This window comes from Meriones unguiculatus, chromosome 19 (assembly GCF_030254825.1).
Source record: "Meriones unguiculatus strain TT.TT164.6M chromosome 19, Bangor_MerUng_6.1, whole genome shotgun sequence".
NCBI classification, from domain to species: Eukaryota; Metazoa; Chordata; class Mammalia; order Rodentia; family Muridae; genus Meriones; species Meriones unguiculatus.
The window spans coordinates 69,157,561-69,184,651 of NC_083366.1; the positions used below are offsets into that span (position 1 = coordinate 69,157,561).

General features: G+C 53.5%; 1 protein-coding gene across 7 annotated transcripts; it reads right to left on the reverse strand.

Moving 5' to 3' along the window:
- Positions 1–26,952, reverse strand: Pdlim7 (PDZ and LIM domain 7). Of its 7 annotated transcripts, none has more exons than XM_060372889.1 (14): positions 26,595–26,952; positions 13,189–13,295; positions 9,842–9,993; positions 9,731–9,761; positions 9,271–9,389; positions 8,906–8,926; positions 8,520–8,656; positions 8,362–8,398; positions 7,370–7,431; positions 6,990–7,224; positions 5,854–6,034; positions 911–1,031; positions 484–599; positions 1–341 (listed from the first exon to the last, which is right to left on the reverse strand). In XM_060372889.1, the coding sequence occupies exons 2-14, from the start codon at positions 13,282–13,284 to the stop codon at positions 255–257; spliced, it is 1,395 nt and encodes a 464-aa protein (XP_060228872.1). In that variant the 5' UTR covers positions 13,285–13,295; positions 26,595–26,952; the 3' UTR covers positions 1–254. The 7 variants fall into 7 exon arrangements, with proteins under 7 accessions (XP_060228872.1, XP_060228874.1, XP_021494784.1 ...); XM_060372891.1 differs by lacking the exon at positions 26,595–26,952 and adding an exon at positions 14,225–14,468; XM_021639109.2 differs by lacking the exons at positions 9,271–9,389; positions 26,595–26,952 and adding an exon at positions 14,225–14,465 and having other exon boundaries at positions 8,910–8,926.
- Between the last annotated feature and the right edge of the window lie 139 nt (positions 26,953–27,091).

Below are 27,091 nucleotides of genomic sequence, written 5' to 3' on the forward strand. Positions count from 1 at the left end.
CACAGCTAGATACAAGTTTATTGTGGCACGGGAGTGAACCAGGCCTAGTATGGCCAGCACCTGTGAGTGACGGTGGTGGCGGGGGTGTGGGAAGGGGGACTGTGAAGAGGGTCAGACAGGATTCGGGGAACCCAGGATCCGACAGGAGTGGAGCTGGGACTACTGCCAGCCCTACCCAGAAATGTTAAGGGTGATCACTCAAGGTTTTCACCCTTCGGGTGAGGCGGTGGGGCGGCAGCAGCACCGGGAGGCACTCAGACGTGGGAGAAGGCGTGGCTCTTGCAAAGGGGCTTGTCCTTCTTGGAGTAGAAGGTCTTTCCCTCCAGGTTGATTTGGCATATCTGGGGACAGTGAAGATCCGGTCACGTGAGGCTGGGGAGGATGGGAGAGCCCTTTCCCAAGCTCTCCTTCCTCCCTCAGGCAGGAGATGGGTGCCCGCTGGTGAGGAGCAGAGGGCGCTGGGGTGGGGAGGGAGTTGCTTACTGCGCAAACAAAGCACGTGTCGTGCCAGCTGAAGCCCAGCGCTTCCAGGAAGCGGTCACCAGCATCAATCTTGAAGTCACAGCCTCGGCACTTTGTGCCAAACATCTTCTCATAGTCTGGGAGTGGGGAGGGGGAGGGGGAGGGGGGGCAGAAAGCAGGGCCTGTACTCACACGGGCTCACCCAGCCCTTCCTGTGGTCACAGGCAACCTACCCAGGCCCTCCTATACTCACACTGCCCACCCAGGCCCTCCTGTACTCACACCTGCTCACCCAGGCCCTCCTGTACTCACACCTGCCCACCCAGGCCCTCCTGTATTCACAGCTGCTCACCCAGGCCCTCCTGTACTCACACTGACCCCACCCAGGCCCTCCTGTACTCACACTGACCCCACCCAGGCCCTCCTTGCTTCCTCAGCCTCCACGTACCTCGCTCGCAGTAGGGCGCCCCTTCCTCCATATAGAACGCTCGGTTGCGAATGGGCGTTTTGCAGGCAGCACAAGTGAAACAGTGCACATGCCAGGTCATCTTGAGGGCATGCATGATCTCCTGGAAGGGTCATGGTGCCTGTCAGGCTTGGCCGTCCTGGGAACACGGGAGGCTGACAGGGACCCCCAGCCCCTGCTGCTGTAGGCATCCGTATGCGCAGTCCCGCTCCCAGGGTCCCTGTGCATTAGGTCTCAGATTTGCATATTTCAAACAGCTCCCAGACTTTCTAGCCCAACCCTGCTCCTCCCACAGTCAGTCACTCCATCTGTTTAGGCCAAATCCACCTCCTTTTTCTTTCTCTCTTTTCTATTTTTTTGAGGTAGCCTTATGTGGCCCTGGCTGGCTTTGAACCACTTCTGAGTGTGAGTTTTCAGGCGTGTGCCACCATGCAAGTACCAAAGGGTCCACCTTCAAGACACATCGGCCGGGAGAGACGCAAAGGGCCTGCTGTGTACAGAGTTCAAACTTGGCCTACGTAACTTATTAAGATCCTGTCTATTTTGTTTTAATTTATTTATTTTTATTTTATGTACATTGGTGTTTGACTGGATATATGTTTATGTGAGGGTATCAGATCTCCTGGAATGGGAGTTACAGACAGTTGTAAGCTGCCATGTGGTTGCTGGGAATTGAACCTGGGTCCTCTGGAAGAGTGGTCAGTGTTCTTATCCACTGGGCATCTCTGCAGCCCAAGATCCTGTCTTTAAGAGAAGCCAAGGCCCGTGCAGGACCAGCGGCTCCGTTCCCTCCCCTCACTCTCTGCTGATCCCGCCACAACAAACACACCCATGCTGGAGCTACACCCCAGCTATCCTGCCAGATAGCTCCCACCTTTGGAACTGTCACTTTCCCCAGAGGGCCCAAGAGGATGTGTCTGCTGTTCACTGTCAGTTTCTTCTCCATCCCCCACCCCCTGTGGCAGACATGAAGCATCAACTACCCACTGATGGATTGGGTCCAGTGGTGCCTGACCCACTGCGTCCGCCAGCAGCAAGCCTATCTCCACTGGGGGAAGGATGGGTCCGGGCAGGGACAGACTGGCTGGGAACTGCTGAGCCCAGCAGGGCCAGGGGCTGCGGAGGGGTACCTGGCAGCAGCGCCCTTTCTGTAAAGCATGGCTACCTATCTTGGGAACTGAGTACCCTGACCCAGTCTTGCTGGGCTGTCAACAGCCCAAGTTCGCAGTCAGGAACCCAGGTTCTTGTAAGGGCTGCCTGGGATGGGTCCAAGTGGAGCCACTTGTGATCCCTTGCTCGGCTGCAGAGTGGTTCTGATGGCTTCACTCGAATGGCTAGAGACCCAGGCTAGAACCTTTTGCTTTTCTTGGTGTCTGCGACAAAAACCTAGGACCTCATGTATGCTAGGCAAGCACCACGGCAGAGCTGACCTAGCCCAGATTGTAAAGGGCGCTTACTGGTGCAGAAATACGAGTGTAGCCATGGCAGAGGGAACTTTGGGGCACATCTTAACTCTGGATAATCCTGGCTGTAGCTCCACTTCCTCCCCACCCCGGACCCCAACAGAAGCAGCCTTGGCTGTGCTGGACTCACTCTGTAGAGCAGGCTGGCTTGAACTCAGAGATCCACCTGCCTCTGTCTCCCTGAGTGCTGGGATCACAGGCGTGCCCTGGCACTGGCTTCTCACACCTCTCTTGAGTGCTGCTGTTGACAGAAACCACTCCGAGGGAATTCCCACTTGTGTTTGCCTCCCTCTTAAGGCCACATCTGTGCACCTGTTCAAGTGTTTACTGACCGCCTTCTACACGGTGCTTACATCAAACAGACCTGCTCTAGGCTCAGAGAGTCCACACCCACGGAAGCAAGACAGGACAAAAGATGAGGGTGTAGTGAGTGAGCTGTGGGAGGCCTGGCCTGATGGGAAGAGAGGGCATAAAAAATGTGTTCCTGGGCGGGGCAATGGTGGCGCACACCCTTGATCCCCGATCCCTGCACCAGGAGGCAGTGGTAGGCCCGCCTGGGACACACAGAGAAACCCTGGCTCAGCAAGAATTAATAAATGAATGAACAGAATACAATAAAAGGGTACTCCTAGGACTGGAGAGACGGATGCAGTCTTTTGAAGGAGACCAGAGTTCAGTTTCCAGCCCCACTGTAGGTAGCCTGTCTCCAGCTCCAAGGGAGCTGACACAGTCATTCGGATCCCACAGGCACTTGCATTCGTGTATGTGTGCATACACAGCTGAAAAGTTGAGCTGGGTCACCGAAGTGGTGGCACACACCTTCACTCCCAGCATTCACGGTGCAGAGACAGGTGGATCTCTGTGAATTCAAGAGGCCTGGCCTACAGAGCAAGTCCAGAACAGCCAAGGCTACACAGTGGAAGTCTGTCTGGAAAGACAAACAAAGAATTCTCTGCTTCTTCCTAACCAGAGTGTCATATTGTGGACTCTCTGGCCACACCCAGCAGCCTCTGTATCCAGAGAGCCCCAGTTAGCAGGACGGAAGCAGCCCTGGGCCCAGCTGTACTCCTAACCCTGCTGATGGCTTCTGTTTCTTCCACTGTGTTCTCCCAGCCCCTCCATTCTTCACCCCAGCCTGTGACACTGCAGCTCCCGCAGTGAGTGCTTGGAAGCAGGGTCCCCTCGGGTCAAGGCTACACCCGCCTGGCAGGTGTGAAGTCTTGCTGCACACACAGAGGAAGCCTCAAGCCCAGCTTTGGAGTATGTATGCAGGGAAAGCTCGCTGGGTTCAGCCTCTGAGGGAAGAGCACGGTTTGCAGCCAATGCTGTACTTTCCTGCTTCTGCCACCCAGGAGTACTGTCAGGTCACCTTCCAGGGGCTCAGCTTTGGACCCTAGAAGCCCTGACACTGGCCTGGCTGCTCATGGCTTTTTACACACCCTTCACTTGAACCAGCAGCTGCAACCTTGGCTGGAGAGCAAAAGCACAAGTGGCTCTCAGAACCCTCGGGCCCAGCATCTGCGGCTTTGCTCAAAGATGAATCAACAATACTCAGAAAGGACTTGTGCCTGTGCTGAACAGATGGAGCCTTCTTGCCCTTGCCATCACTCTGTAAGCAATACAGTGCAACAGCTATTTACATGTTCCTAGGGCCTGTAAGTGACCTGGGGATGGACTGAGTGTGGAGGAGGATAAGCACAGGTTACATGTCAATATGAGGCCACTGTGGAAGAAACTTGAGCACCAGGATCTACGGGGCCCTGGGAACAACCCCACATGGCCAGCTAGGGTGACAAGCACATTAGGGTCTCCTGCTTCCCATGTGGCCCGTGGTGGACGTACAGCAGCTCTAGCCAATAACGGAAGCCAGTTTGTGGCTTTTGGGTTCAGATGAAAACGGGAGGCCCTGGGCATGATACGCAGCACACTCTAACCATGTAAGGAATGCTCTTTGCCTCTTCCCTCTCCTGCCTGGGCCTCAGCAGCCATCTACCAAGCATGCTATGACTTCAGACACCCCAGAGTACCATGCTAGCTCAGTTGTTCTTTTGTCGGGACTGAACAAGCCTGATTCAACGGCTGTGATGGTCTCTTCTGGTTCTGCAGGAGAGCACCAGCTGCTGGAGTGGCTCTCTCTGACCGAGTCCCTTCTCTGGGTAACGCGTCCTGCTTTCTTTGGAGGCCACCACTCATCCCTTGGTCGCGGAGGGATGACAGACAGAGCTCAGACAGAGCTCATAGCCACCTGTCTGTGTTTAACTGGATGGAGATTTACCCCCTGACAGTTACAGGGGAGGGCACACCCCAGTGCCCTCCAATCTGACACATGGAACTTTCTGGAGACGGTCATGTGACTCAAGCTAAGCCCATGAGCACCACCCTGGGGCCTCTCCAGGCATCAAGTGGGCCTGAGGTGTTTTCTATAGTATGGTGCTAACCAGGGGACATGGAAGCTTGCAGGGACCGTGGCACTCATATTGCCATTTTCCAGAAAAACGCATGCTGGGAATGAATGAAGCCAACAAAGGTAAAAACAGAGGCAAACTCAGGAGACCATGATGGCAAGGCCTTGCTGAGTCAGCACTTCAGTTGCCGGCCCCGATTCACTTCTTTTGCTTAAGCCTTTTTTGAGTAAGAGTTTAGTCTTAGCCAGGAGCAGTGCGTGATCCCAGCACTTGGAGAGGCAGACGCAAGTTAATCTCTGCTAGCTTGGCAGTCTGGTCTACAAAGTGAATCAAGGACAGCCAAGGCTACACAGAGAAACCCTGTCATAGGGAAAAAAAAAAAAAAAAGAAAAAGAAAAATATCCTGGCTAGAGGGGCAGTGGTGGCACGTGGTTATAATCCCAGCACTTGGGAGGAGGATCTCTGTGAATTCAAGGCCAGCCTGCCTAGAGAGCAAGTTCCAGGACAGCCAGGGCTAACCAGAGAATCCACCATCCCAAACAGAAACAGAAACAAAGAGTGCCCTGCCTGGTTAGAGTGTCTTTTTTTAGACATGCTTTTATCTTTTTAAAAACTTATTTAATTATATTTATGTGCACTGGTGTGAGCTTCCCTAGACCTGGTGTTACAGCTGTGAGCTGTCACGTGGGTGCTGGGAATTAAACCCGGGTCCTGGGTAAGAGCAGCCAGTGCTCTTCACCCCTGAGCCATCTCTCCAGCCTGTTTCTGTTTCTTTGCTTTCTTCAGGCACTCTCAGTGTACCCCAGGCTGGCCTGCTACTCCCGAGCCTCCCGCCTCTGCTCTCCGTGTGCTGGAATTAAAAGCCAACGCCACCATATCTGCCGAGGCTGTTTGTGCAGTGAACAGAACCAGGGCCTTGGGCATGAAATGCAGGCACCACTGAGCTGTACCCTCGGCTGCCAGGCTGCCAGCGCCCTGGTGACTCCCGTCAGACCCCAGGGCCAGCTGCGGAACTCGGCTGAACACGCCCTTCTGCCTTCCCGCCAGCCCCACTCACTCCGGCGATCTTCTTCTTGCACTTGGCGCAGCTGGGTGCATAGCGCACATCGTAGCAGGAAGGGCAGAAGATAGCCCCCTTCTCCTCGAAGAAGCCGCCCTCCTCCAGGACCTTTCCACACTGGCCGCACACGAACTCCTCAGGATGGTACGCGTGGCCCAGGGCTACCAGGTAGCGGCCCCTGCAAGGACAGCGAACACAGTGTATGCGGTTTGGGGCTCCAGGAGGATGACAAGAGCGGCTTCTCCAAGGCCACAGTAAGATGGGCCACATGCTGAGGGGACCCTTGTATATTCTCTTGATGATGGAGGCAGTTTGGGTGCCCTGGTTTGGGTGGGAGCTGATGGCGTGAGTCTACCCAGACACCCTTGGGAGACTCCTGCCCAGTGGGAAGATTAAGGCCGTGTTGTGCGCGCCTGCTCCATTTGGCCTGAGGAGGGGTCTGTAGGTTCTGGAGTAAACAGGGGTGTCAAAAGGAGAGGATGTTCTACAAATCTGCCTGAGAGCAGGCCAGGGTCAGGGCCAACAACTAGGAAGGTTCTAGAATCTGACTCTGACGGGCTGTGTGGCTTGGCTGGGTTCCAGGGAGCAGTGTACGGAGGGAGGCGCCTCTGATAGCAGATAGCAGAGGCTTAGCAGAGACTGAGTGTGAGGAGGAAGCTGCGGAGAGGGAGGCCCCTCTATTCAAAGAGTGGCAAAGCGACAGACACAGCTCCAGGGTGCTGCTGGCACCTTCCTGCTTCCACTGCTCTAGACTGCTGTGGGTATGGCGGGAAGTACAGGATTAAGAACCCAAGAGCGGGGGCTGCAGAGACGGCTCAGCAGCTGAGAGCGAGCACCGGCTGCTCTTCTACAGGGCCCAGGTCTGATTCCCAGCATCCACATTAAGGCTCACAGCCATGTTTAACTCTATCCAATCCCAGGAGAAGCCAACACCCTTTCCTGGCTTCTGTGGGCACCAGCATGCACTGGTGCTGAGATACACATCCAGGCTAAAGACCTATATTAAAAAAAAAAAATTAAAAAGATCTGAGGATCCAGGCTAGCAGGCTAGATCCCTTCCTGCTTCAAGCAAACCCTTCCTGCTCTCAGTAGCAGCTGAGGTGGGGCCAGGCTGCGGGGCAGGAGGCACTCACCTGATGATCTTGTGGCACTGGTGGCATACGGGAGTCTTGCCATTGTTGCTGTTCCCTCCTGTGCCCCCTCCAGCTGCGGCCTGTACTATGGAGGTGCGATTCTGCAGGGGCGTGGGTGTGGCCGGCTGGCTGTGCCGGGTCAGCACTGTGCTGGTTTTGTCTGGGGCATAGCGCTCAGCAAACGCAGGGTCCACAGCCCAGGGTGGGCGGCTGGTGGGGCTGGGGGTGGTGGGGCCTGAGAGCCAAGGAAGGGAGATCCGGGGGGTGCTCAGGGAGCCCAAAGCGCGGAGGGTAGCGCCCAGGGTAGCCTACAGAAGCCCACCACCCCTATGTCCCTGGAGGCTGCCCACCCTTCTTCAGACCCAAGCCCACTGTCTTACCAGGCCAGGGTTCCTGGGGTATAGCTGAGGCTGGGGCTGGGGCTTCTGTCCTGGACACCTGGCTGCAAGATCTGCCATTCAAGGCCCTGCCTGGCTGAGGCTCTGGGCATGGTCCTACCCCCTAGCTTCAGCTGTGCTGGCCCAATGGGCGAAGCTCGAGTGCATGAGAGCTGCTGGGATGGACTCGGGTCCCTCTGGGGAGGGGAGGGAGGGTCCTTTCCCTAAGTAGGTTACAGCTATCTGCTCTGCTGTGTAGTATGGAGGCAGGGGGCACTATTGCTCCTAGGGCAGGCTTTCCGTCCCCCTCTATCCAGGAGAACCACGGGCAAGGCCCAGCCAGCTTTGCTAGGTACTCCCTCCCACCGAGAAGCAGATTACAGGACTCAAACCAAGCCTAAACTGTTTATCACCCCGTACCCGAAACATAACCAGAACCAAAAGATGGAAGACAGAGGCAAAGGAAGCAGAGCTGAGAACGTTTATTTTCATGCTCAAGGCAGGACAGACCTGGCAGACTGGAGTACCAGAGGGCCAAGAAGGAAGGCAGTGTCAGACGGAGCCAGGCCCTGTGCCAGGCGGGCTGCCAGGACCAGGCAGGGAGGTTCAGGCCAGGGGCATGAGAGAGGTAGGCAAGAGCTGGAGGCACCGGGGGATGCCCTGGAAGGGAGTGTGACAGAGCAAGGAAAGCAGAGGGCAGCAGGCTGGAAAGGGCCAAGCTATGGCTGCACGTTGAGCATGTGGGCAGAGCGCTGGTGGTGCCAGTCCCGGAGACGTGTATAGCGTGGGCTCTGTAGCTCCAGGACATACTTTTCCCTGAGGGGCAGAGAGAGAGGAGGAGGAAGTGAAAGGCAGGAGAGGTAGAAGGGAGGATGGAGGGAAGGAAAGCAGGAAGGGAGAGAAGTGAGCTCTGGCAGGGCCAGGAGCAGATGTGGGAGGTGGCTGGAAAGGAGAGAGTGGGAGGCTGGGGAGGGGCTGGTGCCCAAGCTTTTTACCTCGACTTCTTCATGCACTCCTCATCCGGGTCTTGCACTGAGAGGACAGAGGCAGGCAGTGACCAAGAGAGACAAGGGTCACCCCAGCCTTGAGTCCTGGTAAAGTCAGCCCTGGGCCGAGGCCAGGAGCGTCCGCCCTGACCTAGGCCGGCACTTACTGAACTCTGTGCCCGTGAGGTGAGCAAGGATGCGGAAGGAGCGGGACTGGCCCGTCCCCGGCCGTGGCCGCCAGTCCTCGGTATTCTCCATCAGCCGCTGCTTGCTGGCATCGGGGACCGGCGGTCTGAGCAACTGTCTGTGGGAAGGGTGTGGCTCAGGACCTCTGGCTCTGTGGGCACCAGGGGCAGCCCCTCCCGGGATGTGATGTGCATGGGTTATGGTGACAGCTGAGAGAGGGGGAGGGGGAGGAGGGTGAGCAAAGGGCGCTGCTGGGTAGGTGGGGAGGTAGGTAAATGAGAGACGGCAGGAGGGCAGCTAGGATAGGGAGGGGCTACCACCCAGAGTGCCAAAAGGAGGAAAAGAGTGACAGGAAGAGAGGGCTCACTGACTTGTCAGGGGTCTGCACCTGTGAAGGAAACAGACAGACAAATAAAGGGACAGACACAGAAGAAAGGTGGGGAAATCAGAGCAGTGGAGAGGGAGGCGAGGTAGCAATCAGTGTGAGACTCTAGCTGCCCCAACACTACACCCCAACCCAAGGCTCCCCGGGAGGGCGGAGCCTGAGAAGAGCACTGGCCTTAAGTGGAGCTCTGTGCCCGCAGCCCCGCCCAGCTGCCAGGGATTGCTGCCACACGGTTAAGGGGCTGGGCACAGCACAGACTGAGCAGTAGCGGGCAGCTGGTGTGTGCTTGTGAAAGGACCAGGCAGTGTGGACAACAGGGGGGAGCGAGTGGGCCGGGGCTGACGTACCCATTCTGCTGCGGGATGCTGTCGTTAGGTAGGGGTGCCCCAAAGGGCCGGGCCGTCTTGTTGAGGGAGGCGCTTGGTGCAAAAGTGTACCTCGGGGGGTCGGCGGGAGGGGCCAGGGCCTGGGCGGAGACAGAGCCGGGCAGGGGGTAGGGTGGGGGTGGGCGGAGTCACCACCACTGGGAACAGTGACTGGCTGGAGGATGAGGTGAGGGTAACTGTGGCTTCAGGGGGCCCATTGGGAAGTGATGAAGTCAACCGCTCTGGGTCGAGGGAGACCAAGGGCCGGTAGGCGCGCACACAGCTCAGGCTTGTGGGAAGAAGCAGACAGACAGACAGGCACGCGTGGCGCCCAGACCGTGCGGCAGCTCCCAGCTCCACTCTCAGCTCCCAGACCCCGCCCATGCTGGCATCCTCCCTCGGCTCTCCCTTCCTCAGCCCAGGAATCTCCCATCCTACTTACCTTCTGTGGTTTGCTCTGAGCAGGCTGGGCCCTGGAGAAGAGAAAGCAGTGATGGCAGGTGGGGCAGACAGGAGGCTGCCCTCACCCGTTCCGCGCCGTCAGCACCCATACCTGCTGAGACCCAGGCTGAGGCGCTCGCCGCAGGCGCGGATCTTGTTCTGGGCCTCAATGTGTGTGAGGCTCCCTGCGTTCTCCCCATCGATGCTCAGTACCCAGTCGCCCACAGCCACACCGGCCTGTGCAGCTTTGCCTCCGGGAGTGAGCTGTGGAGAGGAAGGACAGGCATGGGCGCACACCCAGGCTGCGCGATTTACCCCCCGCTGGCTTATTCTGTCATTTGCTTGTTCGCCTCTTCGAGGCTCCCTCACAGTCCAGTCACTGTTGGCAAACGGCCACCTTCGGGCTGGAGACCACACTTACTGCGATTTAAGGTCTGTGCGGGCCTCCTCTATATACGACATGAGCCTCCACAGACAGCTACCTTCCTGTGCTGCTGAGAGTGGCCTACAAAGGCGGATAACGGTCACCTAGACCCTGGAGGTGTCCCACCTCGTGTCTGAGGACTGGCCACGCCCTGGTTCCTTCCCAGGCATGGATGCCTTCTCAAATGGACTCTCACTCCCATTGCTTGTGCTTTCCCCCTTGTTCTCGGTGAACAAGGCTCACCACTTAGCAGAAATCAGCCAGCGCTGGTGGCCACCATTCCACCAGGCCTACCACGTCTCTCCATTTGCCACAAAAAGCAGAAATTCCCAACTCAAAGCCAAAAGGACTGGGGACACTGTGGCTTTGCACAGGTCAGAAGCCACAGCGCCGCTCAACCATCTGGCAGGGGCCTGCACTGCACACAGCAGGCTTAATTTACACTTCACAGGCAACAGGAAAAGCGGGGTGCGCGATGTCCAAGGCCCCAGGGGCCCCTCAGGTGAGCTAGTGCAGTGTGCGCTGAAGCAGCAGAGGGCGAGAGGCTCCAGGGACAGAAGGGCCTGATGCAGTGACTGCCAACTCTAGGGCAGAGGGAGGCTGGACTCCAGCTCTATTCTGTGCCTGAAGGGGAGGTGAGCAGAGGAGAGAGCTGCTGAGTCAGAGCCCTTTCTTCACCTGCTAACACACGCAGAGAAGAGCCACCCCCAGAACACCTAGTATTCACAGCGCATCTTCTGACGTGCCTGCAGCGGAGTCTGGGGAGACACTGTTCACACTCAGAAAAACTAGCCAAACACCTCAAGGCAGCCAGCCGGCAAGCGGTGCAGCCAGGGTCTGGTCTCGGCTGGGAGGCTGCGCCTCAGCAGCGCACCTATGCTAAGCGTGAGGCCACGAGGGAGGGCTCAAGGCACCCATAAAGACTCTGGCAGAGCCAGATGTGGTGGCATCTACCCGGCACTCAGGAGGCGGAGGCAGGCAGATTTTTTGGAGTTTGAGGCCAGCCTGGTCTATGTACTGAATCAAACAAACAAACAAACAAAGAAACCATAAATAAATAGATAAAACAGACTTGGAAGATAAAAACACCCAGGCTCTGGAGTGCCAGGCACGGCACATCTATAATGCCAACGCTCAGGCATGCTGAGCAGGACTGACAGTTCTGAAAAGGGGCGTTCTTTGGCTAAGCGTGGGGTCCTCACGGCCCTCTCACCTTTACCTCACTCCGGATCAATCCCTTGTAAGGGGAAGTGACACTGCAGGGGAAGTGGCACGATCACAGTCAGGGTGAGTCAACAGAGGGAAACCTGGGTTAGCCACTCCTCTCTAAAGAGGCTGCTTCCTGCGAGCTGTGGGGTGAGACCAAGGCGGGGGTCTCCTGAGGGGGGCAACAGGCTCCCTGAAAAGGAGAGGAGAGCTGGGACTTTAGGGGGTGAGGAGGGCAGAAGAGTGTGACTAGGACAGTGGTCAGAGCTGAAGAAAGCAGCAGCAGGGGGACGGCCCTTCAGGAGAGCTAGCTAGTGAGATTAAGGAGGGGAAAAGCCAGGGGGCTGGACAGTGCTGTGATGTGGGTGAGTCAGCTTGGAAGCTCCACTGAGCAGCCCAACCCCCAAATCCCAGACATTACCTCATCTTCCAGGCCCGGGCCCATAGCCAGCCCTAGCCCCTCCTTCCTCCCTCTACTCTGGGGTCAGGGGAGGGATAGTGGGCTGGCCCAATTTAGAAAAGACCACCCCACCCATCAGGGCCCAGCTCCAGGGCAGGGCTCAGCTGGGGGCCCCACCCACACGTTAAGGCTGCTGACAAGGGAGCCCAGGGACCAGGGTGCCCCCAACAGGCAGCATCTGGGAGGCCATCATTACCAATGAAGAATCCAGGGCCTGCACTACACTGGCCAGCCCTTTTCCCAGCAAGGAGGAAGAAAATGTAGGCTGTACGTGTGGGGGAAGGGTCCACAGCCCTTAGTCATCCTGCTGGTTGGATCAGATTCCAAGGCAACTCCAGAGAGGGATCCTGGGAAGAACACAGCCTGCATGCCTGGCCGCCATGGCCACCACGTCCGGCTCCCACAGAGACCCCTCTCAGGCTGAGCAGGGCCTGGAAATTCTCAGGCCCCTTTGGGCTGGGCTTGCCCTGGGCTTCCTGCCAACAGCTGCCTGTCTAGTCAGTGGTTGGGTGGGCCTCTCCAGGCAGCTGGATATCAGGGCAGGAAGTCCCTGCCCCTTTTGACCCCCAGGCCATTCAGCCATACCAAGCTAGAGAGCTGGCCTCACCCGTTCTGGGCCCAAAGTTTGCTTTGAGTCCTACTGACACAAATGACTGATGAGAGGCCCACCAGTGGGGCTGCGGGGCCCAGACCTAGGCCAACCCTTCTGGGTTCTGTTACTAGCCCCTGCTGGCCATTCCAGCTGGGGTTGCATTCTTGGGCTTATAAGGCAATCCCCCTGTCACAGGGAGGAGTCAGCTCCCAGCTCCACCCCCACAAGGGCAGACTGAGGAATGGGATCCGGAATCCTATAGGCCAACCTTACTACACCCCTGCTTGGGGTCAAAGGTCACTATAGCCGGCCTGATGAGACTCAGGTCCACACAGCGTGGGAAGAGATCCCCTTCCTTAAATTCACAGACAGTACAAGCCGTGTTGTGCCCCCACTCAAACCCTTGCCCTGCTGTGGGCTTGCTGAATGAGCTCCTCCATCCCTCCAAGTTGTTCCTTGGAGAAACAGGATGGCACTGCCAGTCCTTGGATTGCGATGAAATTAAAGTTAGACACTGCCTGGGACCCGGCTCAGTATGGTGCTCCTCCCCAGCACTCACAGATGGCCGCGGGGGCTTGGTACCAAGTCAGAGAAGGAAAGCTGGGGCTCCTCTCCCACTAGCCACCTGGCTGGGAGTCCTTGCAACAGGTGTCCATGTGGGCCTGGACATGCCTGTCCCCTTCGCCCCGGACTGCTCTTGCTGCTTTCTCCCATCATATGCTGGAAACCTGAGCACCCGAGGACCTGTGGGGAGTCCATGCCCTCATCTAGGCTCACCCGAGAGATGGAGAGGGGCACATTGAAGTCCTTGCCCCCTTGTAGCCGGAAGCCCCAAGGGGCTGGCCCCTCCAGCACTACCTTGAAGGAATCCATGGTGTCTGTTCCTGTGAGGGAAGAAGAGAGAGTGAGAAGCACTGCAAACTGGCAGGCAGGTCCAGATCTGGTCACTAGCGTTGGCCAGGTACCAAGAAGGCACGGGCAGACGCTCAGCACACACAGGCACTGGGAGGCAGGTATCTTGTCGGGCTTGGCTGGGTTCCTGGCAGGCAGACCTCTTACAGACAACAGGCAAGTCAGCTCCCACCCTGCCCCTGCCGCTGGGAGGGTGAGGACAGTCTTCAGCAAGCTCAACTTCTTTTCTCTTCCAGGGGTTGGTGGCGGGGTTAATTGGCACTACTCCGCCCAAGCTAACCTGGAATCTCGGGAGGGCAGCGGGGTGAGTCTGGGGCCAGCTCCCCCCCTTCCCCAGGTCCCGGCAGGCAGGCAGGCAGGCCGCCGCTGGAGCCTGCTCGGACTATATAAGGCGTGTAAGCTGACACTGTGTAGAGCCTGCGGAGGGAGCACTTTAGGGGCTCGGGAGATGAGGGGGAGGGGTGGGGAAGGAGGCCGACGGAGCGAGTCCTAGCTATTTGGGGACAGGTCGAGGACGCTGGCAGCCAGGGCGGGTCCCCTGGGGGAAAGGCTCTGTGGAGAGAGACCGGGGCAATGTCCCTGACGCGTGGCCCGGGAGGAGATCCTTTCTGGAAGCCAGAGAAAGTGGTGCCACCCACGCACGGTGCTCCCATACCAACGTGACTCTGTTTCCCCTAGTCTCCCGCCCCAGCCCTGCGCTTGGCCGCGTCCCCACCGCACACGGTGGCGCAGGCGCCAACTAGTCCTACTTCGCCGCAGGAAGGCGGGGGCGGAGGCTGTGGCCGGAGCCAGCCGAGGGGATCTGGCGCGGACCGAGACGGCCCGCGCCCTCCCCGGCACCTCCGGAGGCCGCGGGACCCCGTAGGGCGCAGCCCCGGACCCCCCCCGTGGCCGCCGGTACCTGAGTGCCCGGCCGGGCCGCTGCTCGGCGGCCTCCGGGAGCCGCGCTGGGATCCGCCGCTGCGCTCTGACCCCGCCTCCGCGGCCGCTGCGCGATTTGAGGCCGCGGAAGGGGGCGGAGTCCCAGGCCACGCCCTCCCCAGGCCACGCGAGTGGACACCCGGGGGTCGGTGGGCGGTCCCGCCCAGTCCAGGAGCCCCGAGTGTCCGGTGGAGGGAAGGCGAGGTCGGGCACTTGCCCTCCCGAGCTGGGTAGCTACCTAGCCAGCTCCCAGCTACAGGCTCTCGCCCAAGCGCCTGGCACCTCCTGCTGGCCGAGAGCAGGAGAAGCACCTTTTGAAACGCCAGGCTCACCTTGCTCTCCCTTCTGCTGGGGATGCTGTAGAGGTCAGTATGGCTGACACCATCAGCGATTTCAGATTTTCTAAATCCCTGGCACTGGAGAGGCGAGGCAGGCCAGTTTCGAGCCAGGTTTCCAGCGGTTCGGAATGTAGCTCAGGGGTAGAGCGCCTGCTGAGCTCGCCAGAGGTCCTTGGGTCAATCCCCAACACCAAAACCAAACACAGGTTCGCAGGACACCGGATGGCCTGTATCCCACCGCCCCCACGCGCCAGGCAGGGCTGTCCCCGAAACCCCTTCCTCACCCTCAGCTTCAGCCAAGGCAGCTAGGACGGGAGCAGGGGAAGCTGCGCTCTAAGGGAGGTGAGCCCTGAGGCGCGCAGCCTCCCGGCACCAGCTCCTACCATCATCGCATCTCTTCTTCCCCAAAACCCTGCTAACATCACGCCCCTCCTCCCGGCCATTATCCTAGCTACTCACACTCCTGTGGGAGTTTGTCATTTTTGAAGAAATCCTCTTCAGGCATATCTCTGTGGGTTCGAGGCCAGCCTGATCTACAAAGACAGTTCCAGGACAGCCAGGGCTACAGAGAACACCGTCTCAAAGAGGAGAAAAGAAAAGGAAAAAGAATCCTCTTGAGCTGTCTGCTATCCTTCTGTCTGTTTCGTTCCTCTTCTATCCCTTGTCAGTAGCTTTCCGGAGGTCTCCTGTGACCTCTGTCAAGCCAGCTGCAGCCTTCACAGCCTTCAGGTTTCATCCTGTCTGCCAAGGAATGCTGGTCAAGGCCAGGCTGATCACTTTTTTTAACCTTTCTCTTCTTCCTCCTCCTCTTTTTCTTCTTTTGTTGTTGCTGTTTTTAAGATCCAATGCCCTCTTTTGACCTTTCCAAGTACCAGGCACACACATAGTGTACATATTTACATGCCGGGAAAACACCCACACACATAAGACAAGGTCTCCCTGTGTAGACTGGCTGGCCTCGAACTTGCATGGATCCAAGATCTTCGAGCCTCTACCCCACCCCCAGTCCTAGGGCTGAGGTCACATCACCAAGCAGCTTCTTCATCTAAAATCACCTTTCTCTCTAGATTCAAGGCTTCCTTTCCTCCACGGCTCCTCACGTGCCTCCTGTCTGGACTATACTCATACCTTAAGAGACCATTCTTGGGCTGAAGAGATGGCTCAGAGGTTAAGAGCACTGGCTGCTCTTCCTAGGGATCCTGAGTTCAATTCCCAGCACCCACATGGTGCTCACAACCATCTATAATGATATCTGGTGCCCTCTTCTGGCGTGCAGGCGTACATGCAGGCAGAACAGTGTATAATAAATAAATAAATTACTTTTAAAAAGAGCCCATACTTTCCTTTGACGTTCAACAATACCAAAGATGGCCAACCCATGCTCCTCCCTCAAGACTTGCAGACTTCAATAATTAATACCTTGTCTGGATGTGTGCTAGGAAGAGACCTCAGAACATACATCCCAATCCAAATCTGTGCTTCCTTCTCATTTCTTCCTGGCCTTAGGCAATGACATCAATCACCCAGCTGGTTCAGCAGAACCTATGAAGGTGTGTGCCTTTTCTCTCTGTCGTCTCCCAAATTCTAAAATTCCACCTTTAAAATGTTTCCACAGCTCATCGCTGCTGCTATTCCCACTAAGGCCTGCTGGCTGACCAGCCTGCTCTCACCCTGCCTCCTCCAGTCCTCATCCTGTCCGCTATGTGATATTCTTAAAGTGAAGATCACACCTCATCTTTTAGCATTCCAGTGGGCTCACACTAGACTTAAAATAAAACTAAAATCCTTGAGACCTACGCAAGACTATGAAACTGGGTCAGCACAGGTCTGTGTAATACTAGCTGCTAGGGGAGCTGAGGTGGAGGGTTACAAGTTCAAGGCCAGCTTGGGGAAATTTAGTGAGACCTTGTTTCAAAATTAGCTAAATAAATAAATAAATAAATAAAATAAGGGCAAGATGCTAGGTCTGAATCTCTAATAATGGGAAAGAGAAAAGAAAGGAAACCGGGTCAGCGTCCTTTGGCGGCTCACGCCTTCCTCTCAGGCCACCCTGGCCTCCTCTCCACACCTCCAGGCATATTCTTGCCTCAGGGCTCCTTCGCATCCTGCAATTCCTTTTGCTCAAAACACTCTTTTTTTTCTAGATACCTAATAGCCTCTTAAAATTTTTTTTTCCTGTTTGAATACTGCCTCCTCCTGGGTCCTTTCCTGGCACCCCATCCATCTACGCAGCACCTCGAGCGGGTAAGCGCGCCGGCTGCTCCTTCAAAGGCCCCGGGTTTGAGTCCCAGCAACCATGGTGGTTCACGGCCATCGGCAGCTCCAGTCCCCGGGCATCTCAGACACCCTCTTCTGGCCTCCATGCATTCCAGGTGCACAGATATGCAAGCAGAGAAACGCTTACACAACTCAAATAATAAAATAAGCTAAAAGAATCCCAAACAGCTGTCCCCGACGGCACCCCTGCACCACACCCTGTCCCCTAACCCGCCTGGCGTACTCACAGCACCTTTCTCTCTGACATTGTGTGCCTTTTTTGCCCCTTGAGATGGAGGACTCCTCCATCCTGCCCACAGGGCCTGCTCCTAGCTGATGGACAGATAAGGAAGTGAAACTCAAATGGACAAAAGAGAACTGGCAGTCTGATGGCTGCTGGCCGTCTTCCAGCAAATGGGAAAGGGCTTCGGGTCACTTTCTTGTTCCACAGGAAGGCTTGTGTGTGCTCTCTCCTGCTGTTTTATTTATTTTTAATTCTTTTAAAAATATATTCATTACATATCCTGATTGAATCCCCTTCCCTCATCTCCCCCATGTCCCATCCTCCCTCCCTCTTCCCCCCATCTTCTTCCCCTAGTGCACTGAAAGGGGGAGGTCTCCTTCTCTGCCATCTGACCATAGCTTGTTAGGTCTCATCAGGACTGCCTGGATCCTCTTCCTTCGTACCCTGGCAAGGCCACATCACAAGGGGCAAGTGATCAAAGAGCAGTTCATGATAGAGGCAGCCCCTGTTCCCCTTACTCGGGCCACACATGGAGACTGAGCTGCCAATCGGCTACACCTGAGTAAGGGGTCTAGGTCCTCTCCGTGCATGGTCCTTGGCTGGTGCCTCTGTCTCTGCAGGACCCCCTGGGCTCAGGTTTTGGGCTTTGTTGGTCTGCTTGTGAGGCTCATGCAGTTTTGGATCGACCTCACCGCCTCAGGGCTGAAACAGGCACTGGATTAGGAAGGATACAGCGCCCCCTGGTGGCCAGACTCCCTGCAGCTCCAGGACCGGCTCTCTTAGCCCTGAAGGAGTCCCAGGACATGATGAAAATCCCCATGGAACAGAGGCCTACATTTTATTTTGTTTTGAGACAGGGGCTTGATGCATAGCCTAGTCTGGTTTTTATTACCTGAGCTTTGTAACTCAGGCTGGCCCAGAACTCTTCAACACATCTCAGCCTTTGGAGCTGGAATTGCAATGGGCCATGACCCAACTCTAAGGCTTAGCTTATTTTCTCTTGCAGTGCTGGGATCAGGCCCAGGGTCCTGGACATTCTGGGGAAACTCTTTGCCACTGAGCCACATCCCCAGCCCCGAGACTCAGATTTTTAATGAAGGGTTCCAATTTTGGTCATGACCAGGGCTACAGTGTGTCCCAGTATTTGATGAAGGAGCTCCACGTGTGAGCCTAGCTGTGCGCAGTCTTCAAAAGGTTTCCAGTAACAGTAACAGAGAAGATGGCAAGAGGCTGGGCTGGTCCTGCAGCGCAGGGGAGAACATCTGGCTAGCATGGGCAAGAGGCACTGGGAAGGAACGTGCCTCACTAGGAAGGGGACACTGGACAGGGCAGAACCGATCCCGGAAGCAGCCAGGGAGGGGCAGGAGTGCTGCAGGGAGCAGGGGGCTCCAGAGTCGCAACGTGTGGCTAGTTGGTGAGTTTGAAAAGTTATGTAGTGGAAAAGTAGAAAAAGAGGAAACTGAAGTTAGGGAGAGAGTGAGGGTGGGTGAGGCTCTTCTCCATGCCTTCTCTAAGAAAGTTCTAGGCGTACATGGGAAGAAAGCCGAAGGATGGAATGCTAAGCTTCAGACTATAGAAAGGGCACTCTTCCTGATAGAAACCAGATTGATAGCGGCTGGAATTCCAAGCCCCCTGGCTGCAAGATGCTTGTCAGCTCCTTCGGGGCTTCAGCATCAACTAAGTTCCAAAAAATGGTGAACTGGGCTTTGCTTGTTATAGCCTACATTGGCACAATTGGCCCCAAACTAAAATGTTATTTCTTTGCTTGATTTTCATTTAAGGGCTTAGTTACATGATAATGGATTTGAAATAAAATATTTGAACAAGATGGTGAAGGCACGTGCCTTTAATCCCAACACAAAGGAGACAGAGACAGGCAGATCTCTGAGTTCTCTACTAACTTAATTTACAAAATAACAGCCAGGGCTGGAACCCCTGCTAAGCTAATTAGCTGCTTGCAAAGACAGTCGATGATTCAAAATGACAAACTTTTCCTTAAGGTTTCTATGTAAGTTTTTTTTTCTTAATAATAGATGTTATGTCCTTACTGATCTAGAAGTCGGATTCACATAAATTTTAGGTTTATGTAAGGAGAAATTATGTCACACTGCTCTAAAAAGGCCAGCCAGTCTCCTCAGAGAGTGGCACTTCCACAGGAGAACTGGCGCCGAAGGGCATTTTGGCTTAAGAGATAGGTTCTGTTGGTCAATGTAAGAACCTGAAATTAGGCTGGGAGACAAACATGCAAACTGCATGCCTCCCACATCAAAAAAACCTTTAAATACTGACTAAATTAAGGTGTCACACTGCTTTGGCAGCTGGCTTATCCTTTCAAATGTGAGACATTTTCACAGATGACAAATGTCAGTCATACCTGATGCAAAAAAGATGGCCAAGATGGCTTACAGATGGCCAAGTACACACCAGCCTCGCTAAGTCCTAAAAACTCAAAAATTAACATTCATATGTTTAAAAGGCATAACTACCCACTGCATTTCAAAAGAGAGGCAAGCCAAGAATAGCCACAACAGATGTAAAAGGCGAGGTACAGGGCTGGAGAGATGGCTCAGCAATTAAGAGCCCTGTTTGCTCTTTCAAAGGTCATGAGTTCAATTCCCAGCAACTACATGGTGGCTCACAACCATGTATAATGTGAATTGATTCCCTCTCTCGGCAGATGTAACTACAGATACAACACTCATATACATAAAATAAATAAATCTTAAAAAAAAATCCAGCTACAATTAAACTTTAAAAGTAAGCAGGAGTTTATATAAAGTTTGGCTATAAAGGCATAAACGTCCATTCCATATAGAAGGGGGGAAAGGACAAAAATAGCTGCAGCATATATAAAAACCCAGGTCAAAACCTCTAACAGGTACACAATGCCTAGGATATGCTTAAACTCTACATTAAATAGGAGTTTATATAAAGTTTACTTAAAACATGGCTTTCTGTTGCTCAAGGCACAGGGAGGCCTTCTCTTGGGAAACAGGTAACAGCTTGGTGTAATATAACAGGTGCCCAAGAGCCCAGAGAGGATATTTAGGTCCATTCAACCTTGTCTTGAATTCAACATGATAATAATTGTATGTTCAATTATAATGGTAACTTGTATTGCTGATCCTGCTACATGGGAACAGCTCTGAAACTGACTGAGACATGAATATGTCCACGCATGGCCAATACTTCTTGTTGGCTACAGAATCGCCATGACATAAACATGCCATCCTTTCATATGGCATGAATGTTTACAGAGGTCTTTCTTCTGCTCATACAACAAGCAGAGAGCCATCCTTAACTCATCTGTGCATCCTGCACATCTCATACATTTATAATTTGAGAACTGTATAATACTGTGAGAGAAATTATTTGTTTGCAGAACTTAAGAACTGGACACCAGCGATGCTGGATCAAACCTGACAGGACTCATCCTCCCAGCATGCTGAGATGCTGACACATCTGTTCCAGCATCCTGCATGGTCCAGCACTCTACTTGTTCCAGCCTCAGCTGCTTCAGTTGCTGTTTCTAATGAAAGCCTGCTTCCAAGAGAGCTTTGAAGAAAGCTACTAATCTCAACTGGTCCAGCATTTCAAATTGCTCCAAACAGGACTTTTATTAAGCTTGGAATTTCTCAACATTTAGAGACTGGACCACAAATGTTATTGCTAGCTTGCTTAACCATTTTTCCCAATTTCCTTTGGGTCAAATAGGATTGTTTTGTCCCAAAAATCGGCTAGAAGAAATCCATGATATCAACATCCCATTTCCCTTGATGGCGGTTGGGTAGGTTTTTGGTTATTTTCTTGGGCTATGAATGTTTATTGCCATTGGGAGATGGTTATAAGTTATTAATGGTCTCATTCAGAGAAAAAAAAGTTAGACTTAGGGATTTCTCTTTTCTTTTCTCTTTCTCAGATGAGGAGAAAAGTGGTTGAAAAGAAAGGAAAGGGAATACAGGGCTATTTCATAGGAATAATAAGACAAAAGGTAGACTGAATCTACTCAACTTAAGGCTTTGCTATTCTCAAATAAGGTTATTTTTTAACTCATTGGTATAATTTTGTAAGGACTTTTGCTCCAAGGTTTCAGAGTGACTAAAGCCAGGCATTGACATGTGAATCCCCCAGGAGACCTTGCGAATGCAGGGGGATTGAGGAGGTGATTGCATGAAAGTGAAAGTGAAGCCCAGGTGGCAGTGGGGACCCCGAGATGCTGAAGGTGCTGGAAACATGAACTATCTTCCAGAGAGAGCTGCATATGGGGAGTACAACCAGCCCAGGCTGAAGATGAATGTCACGGACGGCATTGCTGGAGGAGCAGAGCCATCTACATCCTTTGTAACTAAAGTTCAAGACAGCAGACACGGAGCTGCAGGATTTAGTGTTTGCCTCCTGCACTTTGGACCTATTTGGTTCATTATTTCCCTGCTACACCCCCGATAGCCTATGGAAGGGAAATGAATATTCTCTTCTACAGTATACAATTTGCTTTTTCACTTTACAGGAATGCATATTTAAGAGATTGCCTTTAGTCTCAGAAGGGATTTTGGACTTTTATACAACATGGAGGCGTCAAAGGCTATTGGGACTATAAAAGTTGGATGAAATGCTATGAGCCTCTTGAGGCCAGTGAGTGGAATATTGTGGCCTGAATAAGAAATGTGCCCCTCCCCCAATGGCTCATGAATCTGAACTTTGTTCCTGGCTGTTGGTGCAGTTTGGGGATTGTGGACCCTTCATGAGGTGGGGACTAGAGGAAATATGTCACTGGGGATGGGCTTAGAGAGTTCACAGCCTTGACCAATTAGCTTTACCTCACTTCCAGTTCACTCCTTGCTTTACGTTGTCCTTGAAATGTCATTTGTTTTCTGATCTGGCCACCATGCCCCCCACCATTACTGATTCTCCCTCTGGAACTGCAGATACAGAAAAACTCCTTCCTTAAGTTACTTTTGGTCACGAGGACTAATCTAGCTGCACTCCAGAGTTCTCCTGTGCAGAGCCGTGAATTCATTGTCAGAACCCTACTATCTGCAGACTGAGCAGTGGGAACTGTAAACATGAACACACGGAACTGTGACTTAAAAATAGTGTCAGATCCTGACTAGACCGGGATAAGGTTTGGCTGAACACGGCTCGGGAGTTAAAAGTAACAGCTTATTTCCATCCTATAAAAACCTAGCAGGTCATTATCTTCGGTCACCTGATACTGTCAAGTGGATGCTAGAATCATGCCCACATCCCACTGAGTAAGGGGGAAGCCTCTACAGGAAGCTCTCCTAGAAGCTTCAGCTCACATTTCTTTGGCCAGACTTAGTCATATGGCCAGCTTTCCTCCCTCGCTGGTCTTTTTTTTTTTTTTTTTTTTTTTTTAAGATTTATTTATTTTATTATGTATACACTGTTCTGCCTGCATGTACACCTGAACACCACAAGAGGGCACCAGATCTCATTACACATTTTTCTCAGCCACCACGTTTGAAGAGCTGTTCTCGTTGATATTTCCTCTTTTTGGAGGTGCTAGGGATAGAACCTATGGCTTTACACTTGCTGGTGAGGAAGGCTACTATTGAACTCTAATCCCAACTTCTGATTTTCTGTTATATTTAGATCTTACTGTTTAAGTTAGTGTTAATATTGTCTATGGCTTAAAGATATGGTTTTTTTAAAATTTTTTTTTATTTGTTTATTATCAGAAGAGGTCACCAGATAACATTATGGAGCCACCATGTGGTTGCCGGGAATTGAACTCAGGACCTTTGGAAGAACAGCCAGTGCTCTTAACCTCTGAGCCATTTCTCCAGCCCTAAAGATATGGTTTTATAAAACTTATTGAAAATAAGAACAGTTGCCTCCCCCCTGGCTAGCCAGCCCTTAGAGGCTGGAAGAAGACACCCAAGCACCTGCTGCAGGCACTACAGTGAAGAACTATGTGACGGAGAGCTAGGAAAGATGGAGTATATGGTAAAGAGATGGAAGAGAAGGTGAAGCTGAGGGGTTTGTACACTGTGGAGAAAGGCGGAACTGGACACTTGATGGTGGGGAGGGACAGGCAGACATGAGGAGGCCATGGTGAGACCTGGCCAGGCTGCCAAGGGCTATATCTGGGTCCATCGTCCTGCAGCAGCTGGGGTCGGTGTCAATGTTTGTGGCCTGAGTTACCACAAAGGCCAAGAAGACGTCTGTGGTCTGGGCTGCCACAGGAGACCACGTCAATATCTGAGTGGCCTGCGCTGCCACCCGTGGCCCCGGGGACATCCATGCCCAGGCTGCTGCGGGGGGAGGGGAACACGTCTGGGTCTGTGTTAGTGTCCCAGGCCCGTGTTCCCACCGAAGGAGAGGCAGATGTCCTGGGTCTGGGCTGGCACGAGGCACTGTGCTAAGCTGGCCCTGCCCCTCACCTGGGAAGCACAGCAGAGCTGCCCTGCCCCGAGCCGGCGTTCAGTGAGCTGGCTGCGGAGGTGTTGGAGATTTACCGTGTGGTGCAGGCCCAGGAGAGCTGGTGGGCTCACCAACTCTGCCACCGCCAGGTCCAGGGCTTTATGTTGGCTCACCCCAGCATCTACCCATCTATGATCTTCTGGAGCCTGTGAAATGGCCAGTCCTGCAGATCCAAAGCTGCAGGATCTCTATGGCACTGGCCAACAACAGGATGTGAGAGGAGCCCCAGTGAGGGTCCAGTGTAGCAGAAACCAGAGGCCTGGAGCCAGACCAGTGACGCATGCAATGAACATTTGTAAGCAAAGATGTGCAGACAAAAGAGTACACTGTGTGACACGTGCAGCTTTCAGGACGTAACTTTATTTTTTGTAATTCTGTCTTATTTTATGGGAAGGTTGCAAGAGCAAAAGGCAGACATAAACGGATGGGGAGATGAGTGGGGTTGGAGTGCATGCTGTGATATTCACAAAAAAATCAATAAAAAGTTAAAACAAATAAAAACAGTTGTGGCTAACCCGAACCAAACCAACAAACTCCGAAGAGCAGCGACTTCATTCATCAAGTTCCATGTTTACTTTTGAAAAACAACCAAATTCTTGAATAATGATTGGAGCTGTATGAAAAAAAAAAGTAATTCCAAATGATGCTTTCTGTGGAAAGAGCGAGGTGCTTATGAATAGACCATGATGATCTGAAAACGTCAAGGCTAAGGCTAGGCACTGGCTGGGCCTCAGTGCGGTTGGCACAGGGCTGGCCTAGTACAAAGGAAGATTTGAGTTTGATCCACAGCACACACTAAAAATGAGGTGTGGGGTCAGCAGCATGGTTTAGTGGGGAAAGGTGCAAACAATGAGCCAACTTAGAAAAACTGTCCTCTGACCTTCACACAAGTGCCATGGCACACATACCCACACCAAATAAATAAATACATGTTTCATCAAACAAACAAACAAGACACGTAAACAACTGGGGAGGTACAGGCCTATACTACAAGCATTGGGGGCTCGAAGCAGGAGAAGCACAAATTCAAGGTCATTCTTGGTACAAAGAGTGTTTTGAAGACGGCCACCTTGGAGTTCTCACCCTATCTCCGCTCTGGGGGAAGCCCACCATTGAGGGGCCAGTCCTGCACTCAAGATTCGCAAGCGACTGCACGATGCCTCTGTGGCTAGATGCACGTTACCTGTTCAACCTGCCACCCCGAGGAAGAAGCAAGACTCCACATCCCCCTCTCTCCTCTCCGCGTCTGCAACTAGTTATAGGCACCCAGCTTCCGGCTTCCTTCAGAATACAGAAGAACCTAGTCTTTCCATTCACAAACATAGACTCTTCCAATTTGCCTCCCTTCCTCCCTCCTGCTCAAGAATACGGGAGTCAGTCAGTCAGAATATGGCAGCTGGACTTTAGAATTAGAGCCAAACTCAAATACTTACAGCATTTCTCCTGATTTTGCTATTAGATAGATCTACTTGCTTTTGAAAAAAAATTGTAAGCTGAGAATAAAATAGGCCTAAATGTGAAAACAAAACAAAACAAAACAAAACAAAACAAAAAACCCAAACCCAAACCCTAAGAAACCGTGCATGGCGTCCAAGGGGCGGCTCAACACGATCACGACGCCGGCACCACAACTGTCAGGAGCTGCTCAGGACCACAATTCTTCTGACGTGCACCTGCGTCAGGCCAGTGGCGCTTCTGCCTGGAGTATGGAGTAAGTTTGTGTACACGAAGGTGACAAGGAGCCGAAACACTACTGGGGCTTAATGAGTGAATTTCCATTCCGGGCCTGGTGACCAGAACTCATGCTCCCCAGTACATCTAAAAAGATACACTATCTAAGAGAATGGGGTAAGTGTCAAAGAGGGAGTGGGAAACTAGAGGAAGACCACCCCTGCTGACCAGGGGATGGTCTACCATTTGGCAAGCATTGGTCCAGCGACCCAAAACCTGGCCTTCCACTCCAAACGTTCTTCTAAGGACCCACAAGCAGAACCTGCTGTTTCCAGAGCTCTTTCCCATTTCTCTCATGACCTTTAAAGATAACACTAACATCACGATGAACCTTATGATTAAATTGGTATTTACTGCATCTGAGTGGCTATGCCATGCAGACAGGTCAGGATTAGACACTCTCACACAGCACCCCAATTTACAGAGAGCCGTAAGAATAAAAACCGCAATTTTTAGCCTCCTTAAACATTAGCCCAGAAAGTCTCAATATATGTCCTTGCTGAGTTGCACATATGCCCCAAACATTCTTGTTGTTAGAAACAGGTTTGGGAGTCATGAGAAAATGGTGCAAGGCAAAAGTTTTACTTCTGCAAAATGGTGTCAAGTGGTTATGCTACTGGGTTTTTATTCCTCACTAAAATGGTCTTGTGTCTTACTCTGAGAGGTCAGAGACCGGGCCTCATATATATATTCTTTTAGTTTTGTTTTGTTTTGAGACAGGGTTTCTCTGTGTAACAGAGCCCTGACTGTCCTAGACTCAGTTTGTATACCAGGCCGGCCGGAAACTCACAGAGACCAGGCTGCCTCTGCCTCCGGAGCTGAAATAAAGGTGTGCACCGCCACCAGGCCCTGATCTCATATTATTATGGGATTGGCTAATTTCAAGCAGTCAGTTGATAAGCAAATTGCATCTTTTGAGAACAGGATGCAACGTCGAACACATACTTGGTCTCTCAAAAACTTCTGACTGGGGGACGGATTTTGCCAGATGGCATCCTCAAGAATTTCTTTAAAGATGGAGCTCCCTGTGTCTCATCTCGCCCTCTGGAAGAAATGACAGTACGCTCCATTCGCTCTTCACCATGGGAAGGGCAGTACAGCTTCATAAAGGACATTTTCTCTACCCTCCCTCCCTGGGGCTTCACCCGACCGGAACCACTGTTCTGCAGCCACTCCTTCCCCAAAGTATTCTGCCACTTGTGCAAACACACGACGTTTCACAGCCGCGAGCACCGAGCCTCCCCACCCCGGCAGACCCCCGGCACAGGCTTAGGAGAGTGGGTGCGAGCAACAGAGAGCCTTCACCGAGACTGACGACTGAGAGGGGGTTTCCTCACCTCAAGCTCTTTCCAGCGTTTATCTTGTACAAGTACAGAATCCAAGGCGCCTGCATCGCGTCGTCCGGACTCAGAACACTGCAGCCAGCTCGACCGACTCAGCCCCTGTCCCCGGGCTCATTCTCAAGTCCTCCGCAGAGCTCGACCCGGAGCTGCTTCTGACATCAGCGGCTCTCCGAAGTCACCAGCCTGCCTCAGCCTAGAGGCTGCGCCACGGGCCCTCCAGGGGGCGGCCCTCGTGGCTGCCGGGGCCACTCTCTTCTTCCCGCCCTGCGACTTGGGAGCGGAAAAGCGGAGAGCCGCAGTGGCGTCACGGCGGAGGCTTTCCTTCCTGCGCGAAAACTGGGCTTTCAGAGCACAGGGGAGGGACAGGGCCGTGGGGGGCGGGCCGTGGGGGCGGGGCCTAGAGGAGAGGTGGAGACGAGCCGGCGCGGGGCGGGGCCGCGAGGAGAGGCGGAGACGAGCCGGCGTGGGGCGGGGCCTAGAGGAGAGGCGGA

Excerpts from the sequence above, each read along its gene's own strand:
- Pdlim7 (XM_060372889.1), bottom strand. The coding sequence starts at position 13,284 with ATGGATTCCTTCAAGGTAGTGCTGGAGGGGCCAGCCCCTTGGGGCTTC. Across the intron at positions 6,035-6,989 it reads CAGTGCCACAAGATCATCAG|GGGCCGCTACCTGGTAGCCC; the intron begins GTGAGTGCCTCC and ends CTGTCCTTGCAG. Across the intron at positions 342-483 it reads ACACGTGCTTTGTTTGCGCA|ATATGCCAAATCAACCTGGA; the intron begins GTAAGCAACTCC and ends CACTGTCCCCAG.